This window comes from Trichechus manatus, unplaced genomic scaffold (assembly GCF_000243295.1).
Source record: "Trichechus manatus latirostris isolate Lorelei unplaced genomic scaffold, TriManLat1.0 scaffold00016, whole genome shotgun sequence".
Taxonomy (NCBI): Eukaryota; Metazoa; Chordata; class Mammalia; order Sirenia; family Trichechidae; genus Trichechus; species Trichechus manatus.
In genome coordinates, this window is record NW_004443952.1 from 8914988 (window position 1) to 8922317 (window position 7330).

The 7330-nt window shown below is 39.0% G+C and overlaps 1 protein-coding gene across 1 annotated transcript in view; it reads left to right on the forward strand.

Moving 5' to 3' along the window:
* Positions 1–6346, forward strand: part of INIP (INTS3 and NABP interacting protein) — a 32056-nt gene extending 25710 nt beyond the window's left edge. The window contains exons 4-5 of the mRNA XM_004372349.2: positions 1292–1382; positions 2574–6346. Coding sequence (XP_004372406.1) covers positions 1292–1382; positions 2574–2669 — 187 coding nt within the window. The 3' untranslated portion in view covers positions 2670–6346. The remainder of the gene's footprint in view (positions 1–1291; positions 1383–2573) is intronic.
* Positions 6347–7330: the final 984 nt, after the last annotated feature.

A 7330-nucleotide genomic window follows, 5' to 3' on the forward strand; every position in this document is an offset into this window, starting at 1 on the left:
TTCACAAGGCTCTTCATATCCTGACACCTGCCTTCCTCTCTAGCCTCGTTTTTTTTTTGCCAGGCCACTTCACCCTTCCTTGACTGTAACCTCCAGTCCTTACTGATGTTGTTAGCTGCCCTCAGGTTGGCCCCCAGCTCATGGCAACCCCATATATACAACGAGATTGGACTATTGTGATCCATAAGGTTTTCATTGGCTGATTTTTGGAAGTATATTGTCAAGCCTTTCTTCCTGGTCTGGAAGGTCTGCTGAAACCTGTTCAGCCTTATAGCAACATGCAAGCCTCTATAGATAGACGAGTGGTGAGTGGCTGTGCTTGAGGTGCATTGGCTGGGAATTGAACCCAGTCCTGCTGAACTCTGATTTCTTCAAACACATCAAGCTCTTTTGCTCCTAGGCTTTTTCACATGCTCTTCCTTCTGCCTAAAACATTTGAGTCTTCAGTTTTCATCTTAAATATAATTTTCATAAAATTTTCCTTGACCTTTATCCTTCTCGCTATATTAGGTATCCTTATTAATTCCCTTATTATAGCATGTATCACATTTCATCATAATTGCATGTTTGTGAGCTTTGTCTTATATGTTCTTTTACCCCTAGTGTTTAGCGCAGAGTCCTCGGGTAACACAAATGGTTAAGTGCTTGACTATTAACCAAAAGGTTGACAGTTCAAACTCTCCCAGAGGTGCCTCAGAAGAAAGGCCTGGTGATCTGTTTCCGAAAGGTCACAGCCTTGAAAACCCTATGGAGCACAGTTCTGTTCTGACACATGGGGTTGCCATTAGTCCAAATCAACTTGACAGCAACTGGTTACTGGTTAGTTAGGGTTTAGCACAGAGCGAAGCATATAGTAGCTTTCCACAATCTGGTAGATGACTGCCTCTCAATTTGTTTCTTTATTCATAGTAGTTCCACCTATGTGGAACATGTTTATGATAACTGAAGTGTACTTATTATATAAACAAACCAAAAAGTATGGTTTTACTGTTTATGAATATCGTATGGCTTGTTTGAACTGTTTTTAAAAATGGTTTTTAATGTGGTTCATGATAGACTGGAATTCCTCAGATCTGTTTGAAACTAGGGGAACCATAAATTATAAAAAGATCATGTGAAACTTGAGTAAATAACATAGGCTTTCTTCATATAAATTAGTGTAGAACATGGGGGAAGGAAAAAAGATTCTGGAACGTCCTTCCTTTTTCATCCTTAAATAGAGTATGCAATGAAAAACATGAAGTAAGGACCTCTGCCTTAAACAGCCAAGTAACTAAGATTTCCATTTTAGCATTGCACTCTCGAGACCCTCTCTTAATAAGGATTTCCGGGATCATGCTGAGCAGCAGCATATTGCAGCCCAGCAGAAGGCAGCTTTACAGGTGAGCAAAGTATAACTGACATTCTCGTCTCATTGTAGAATGCCCGGGTCTTGGAAGCCACCGTAGTTCTTCTTTTGTATTTCAGTGGAGCAATATCAGTAAAAATGTTCCACAAATAATTGCAGTGGTTTTGCTGATGTTCAGTCATGCCCACAGGATTTGAAGGACCAATACAGCAGTAATGAAAGTATCTTTTATGGTGTTGACATGGTCATGATTGATTCTGTGGTGTACCCGCCAAGGGATTGCTTGAGCACAAAAGAGTTTAGGGTATTTGGATGGACAAAATGATCTTAAAAACTGAACCGGCCCACTTAATAGTACTTTTTTTTTTTGTCATGTTATTACATCCTTTGGCAGTCTTACATGGTTTATTTTTTGTTGTTTGAGTTCTTTTTCTTCTTAGTGGTTAGCATGACTGTTGTGCAGGAAATATTTAAAGACTTATTCTTATCATAGGTTTAGGGTTGTGATATTCTATCAGTTTAAAAAAAATTTATTATGCTTCATAGTAGTAATTTTAGTATTACATTGATCTTGGATAATTTTATTAAGATTCCCAGAGGCCTTGAACAAAACATTTTTTTTTTTAAATTGGCATAATTTAATGGCCTTTCTTTTAAATCTCAGAATCTCAGAATTGGATGTGGGGACCTTAAAGATCATCTCACTTTAGACAACCTGAAGACTATCCTCCTTTCTTTAGTGATGGAGGGAAGCTGCTGGTGGTTTTCTGTTATTTACATTCCAACATTCTCTATAGAGTTTTGGTATTTTAATCACTAGTTATCAGCTGCTTCACTCTCCCCTCCTCTCTTCCCTTCCAACTACTGCACCTCTTTCTTAAGCTCCTGCTTTTTTGGCCAAAGCAGAATACTTTGGGACCTTGTTGCTAGTTTTCCAAACCACTCCAAGGAGCAAAACAATTCATGTGTATGACTCATTTATTGACTGAAGAGAGTCACAGGGGAGGTAGTGGGGATGATAAATGAGTACCTGGTGCAACTTGTTAATGTGAATTCTTTATTATTGTCCATCTCCTGTGTATTTAAACGAAATTAGCAGCACAAGAGCTGATTTTTAAATAAATTTGGACTTAAGCACTTAGAAAGAGTAAGTAATTTTAATGCCTTAGTTGAAAAATTGTGACTCTTAATAGCTTAATTGCTTTTTTTTTTCACTCTTTCCCAGCATGCTCATGCACATTCATCCGGATACTTCATAACTCAAGACTCTGCATTTGGGAATCTTATTCTTCCAGTTTTACCTCGCCTTGACCCAGAGTGAAGGGAGTGTTTGTAATGAATGTGACTTTGTAATTTCAAATGCCAAAGCTACTCTCATCCAGTGCTTAAAAACTGTGACTTTCAGAATTTTGGTGAATTTTTATATTTTTTGCTTTTTTAAGAGAAAGGTATATGCAAGCAAAAGCGTAAAGGAGGGTAACCAGGATAATGAGAGCGCTGGAATCTGTATCTGAGGAAATGACTGCTACCTGTGACTGTAGCTCTTTTGTAATGCAGTTTCATTTTAACTGTAAATCAGACTCTGAATTGGATAGTCACATAAACTCAGCACCTGTCCCCTCATGTGGCCCTGAGTATATCATGTCCACAATGGACTGTCAAGAATCATATATAGTACTTAACTTTAAAGAAGTGAGGGTGCTTTTAAAAAAATGTGAACCAACAGGCTTAATTAAGTCACATTCATATTTGCTGTTTATGGATTAATGTCTGTACCTTTTGAATTTATAGTCGAACATATCATCCGGAAACATTCTTTGTGAACTCGTAACTGGTTCCCTTATTCTCAATTTTAAAAGAAACCAAGATAAGACTAAATCACCAGTCTTAAACGTCTTTTATGAATATATGCCACTGTAAGTGATGTGACTAAATGCTATTAAAAACAATTGTAAGAAATGTGATGGTTTTAAAGTTTGTACATGCTCTTATTCAGTGTTGCTACTAAATGGTGCATCTACATGGTCTTATTTGGTTCTAATTAAAAACTTATTATGCAAGTTGGACCCCTTTTTAATTACTTGAAGTAGGAAGGAGTTAGGTTAAGCAAGTTTCTCATCGTGAACCATCTCTAACAGAATCTGGGATGCTTATTTAAATATGCAGATTCTGGACCCTAATCTTGTCCTACAGAATTAGAATCTCTGATTTAAAATAAAGTCTGAAAACCATGGGTTAGAGAATTGTATAACCTATCTTGTCCAAAAGTTTCATAATACATTTATAAAATCAGATTTGTAGACACCTGAAACTTAGAGATCACTTAGCTAAAAATCTACTTTTTTGTTTGGTTCTAATAGGATTGTAATTATATGTTACACTATGTCCCAGATGTAGTATTTTGTGTAATTTTTCATAACTGGTATCTTGGCCTTGAGTCCCCATACTTTCTGGTGGTAGGACAAAATTGAAACTTAAAGCTTCCAGTTTGGTTCAATATTTAGTCAGAGTTCAACTCTTTTCAAATCGTTTCTTCTCCTCCCTCCTTCCCTAGATATTTGCACCAACCACACAGCCCCATCCTACGCAAACTAATTGAAGCAAGGGTGAAAATCCTAGATGTGTGTGCCACTTAGATTCTTTCTCTTGAGAATTTGAACTGATTCCCTGCATTTGAGTGAGGTGTAATGGTCACCCCATTGTCATGGTCACCATTACAGCAAAGGTGCCCTTATTTCTGCTGCTGAGGAGCTCCCCAGGGACCTCTGGCTCCCATCCTTCCTCAGGCCCATCAACTATTCCTTGGGTCTCCTTATGGTGATCTCCATTTTCTTGAATTAATTTTACTAAGTTTCTGTCACCTGTGGTCCTTGGCAGGTGGCCTGGTTCTAAATCTGTGTACTGATGCTAGGTAGATAAAAAATTTGGATTAGTATAGTTTTTACACTATGGAAACCTCTACCTAATGTGTGACTTGTAACCCAGTTAAAGAGATTTTCCCCCCATGGTATCTTTTCCAATCCCTTAGCTTTTTAAATAGATATTGCCTAAATCTTGCAATCCTGGCTAGTCTGCTCTGTTCCCAGAGTGAAGTACACTCCCTTCCCATTCTTTGAGTCACTTAAATTGCATGTGAACTTATTAAAACCCGCTCTGTAATACACTGAGCTTTGGGGGAAAAAAGATGAGTGAGGCAGTCCCTGCCTTTAAGGAGGTCACAGTGGAGTGGAGCCTACTCTGGAACACAAGTAATCATGAAGCAAGCCAGGATGTAGTAGTGGCACGAGAGAGTCATCCTGGAGTAGATAACGTTCTGGATGGGCTTAGAAGTATAAATCACGAGTTTACTTGGCAAGGGAAGGAAGAGCTGCTCCAGGCAAGGTCAAGATTTCACCATCAAAGAGAAATGAGCACTAAAACACTAGGGCTGCAGCAGATAATAGGGCAGCAGTGGACTTAAGTCAGAAGCCCTGAGGTGAAATGTCACCATTGCTTCCCTCAGATTGTATGTGAACTTAGATCACTCACTTAGCCTCTCTTTGCATGTCACTCCATCTATAAAACGGGAATAGCACAGTCTGCTTACTTAACAGATTGTCTAGACCAGTAGTTTTCAAACTATAGGTCTCAATCCGCTAGTGAGTTGAGAAGCCAACTTAATGGTTTAATGGGGGTGACCAGCATATTTTTTTTTTAAATAAAATAGAAAACATCAAATACATTGCAGTAGTAAGATGGTTTTGTTTCATTAATCTGTTTCTGTGTGTGTACTTGTTTTGTTTTGTTTTTTTACTTCTTCACTACTATATTGCATTTAGAATAGTATTTAGCATTTAGTAGGTGTTCAGTAAATACTTGTTTAAAGGAAAGAATATGATACATATGACCTGGGTTGTGTTGTAAAATATTTTTTGGTTTTTTTTACTGTGAGTCATTTGACAAAAAAGTTTGAAAGTCACTGCTAATAATATAGATGACAATGTTTTGTAAAACTTTAAAAGTACTTTGCAAATATGAGACAGTAGTATGACCCTGGAATAAGAACTGAAATGACCCAGTAATTTCAGAGGCAGATTTTTTTTTTCCTGGACAATTTGAGTTGTCTTCCTAAGTTGCCTCAGTTCTTTGATTTACTTTGGCAATAGAAACTTAGCCTTTATATGATTTTTAAGGCTTCTTGAGGCAAGGGATTTGGCAAATATGGTTACATTAAACATAGAGGATCAACAGAAAGAATGAATTCATTCATGCAGTTCAATCACACTACCGGAATCCCATCAGATAGCACAGGTCCTGTTTCAGCAGTATTAAACTCACCCAGTCTTTCTTATTCACTTCTGTTTGTACAATGATTGGTACACAGTAGACATTGACACACTTTTTCTTTGGAATGAGCAAATAGATAATGAACGTGGACTATGAGGAGGAGAACACAGTCTCTGTCTTCAAGACTCATGATCTAGAGCAGCAAGACAAGCACACTAGTAACCAGGGCTTCCGACCGGTTCGAAGCCCTGCTAGTAACTAATACTGGGTGCAACCTGATAAGGAGAGACTTGAGTACACGGATCTCCCAGTTGTGGGAGCACCAGTGAAGGCTGCATCAGAGAACAAGCATCTGAACTTGGCTTTCAAGATGAGAGGATTTCAGCCAGTAAAGCTAGGAGAGCAACATTCAAAGTAAAGGGAAAATCTGCACAAAGCAGGGAGGAAAGCAGGTGTAGGAGCCATTGTGAGCAACCAAACGTCCGTTTTGGCTGGATAATGAATTTGTATGGGGGATAATTAGAATGAGGCTAAAGGTAGGCTGGATTCATATTCTAGAGGGGCTTAGCTCAGTACGCAGCTGGGAACCATTGAACTTTTTTGAGCAGAGGCAGATGTAGAGATAAACCAATTCTGCTCTCATCAGCTTTTGGGAAAGGAACTTGTGAGGCACCAAAACTATATTAATCTCTAGTGAGAATTCAGAGCCCTGGTGGCGCAGTGGTTAAGAGCTATGGCTGCAGACCAAAAGGTCAGCAGTTTGAATCCACCAGCTGCGCCTTGGACAGCCGTTGGGGCAGTTCTACCCTGTCCTGTAGGGTCACTGTGAGTCGGAATCAACTCCACCGCAATGGCTTTTTAGTGAGAATTCAGAGATAAGTGTGTTACATTTACATCCACTCCTCAACTCCAGCCCCACCTATGTTATCTCCCCCATTTAGTTCTTGGACCCTTCTCCCAAATTCCTCTTTCTTCACATCCCTCCTCCATCTAACTTTCTTCTCTTGAATCTTAATGTGCCCCTCCTCTTTCCCCCTTAAGAGTTATTTAGCTCTTCTGTTGAGAGGCTGTGGTTGACTTGCTGAAAATGGACAACGACAAAATGACAATTGGAATTGAGCCAAAAGTATATGTGCTTTCATCCAGTTGTAGAAAGAGCAGGTCTGAATGATAATATCAGTCCGTGGTCCAGAGAGATGTCCTTATTCTCTGTGGCTTTGGCCACACAAACCAGTCAAGTCCGTCAAACAGAAAAAGACCTCACGTGCTGGGCCTTTCCATTTTGCCAGAAGATGTTGATGTTTTCTTAGCCCCTGCTGTCTGCCTTAATGTTAGACAAAAGCAATTTTGAAGAGCTAGTCCTTGGGTTCTTTTGGGACCTCAGGGCCTTTGCATTTGCTCTTTTCTCCTCCTCAACTACTCTTCTTCTTCCTTATACCCATGTAGTTTGTTCCCTCAGCAGCCTCAAGTCTTCACTTAATTGTTGTCTTTTCAATGAAGCCTTGTTAGACCACTCTATTTAAAATTTTATCTACCTTCCGCAGCATGACCTTGCTTAATTTTTCTCTTTGGTACTTAACACCTTCTAACATAGACTGTAATTTACTCTCTTATTTTGATTATTGTCTGCCTTTAACCACTAGAATATAAGTGCCACGAGGGCAGATGTGTTGTTGTTTACACTGATAATACATCTCCCGTGCTTAGGACAGTGCC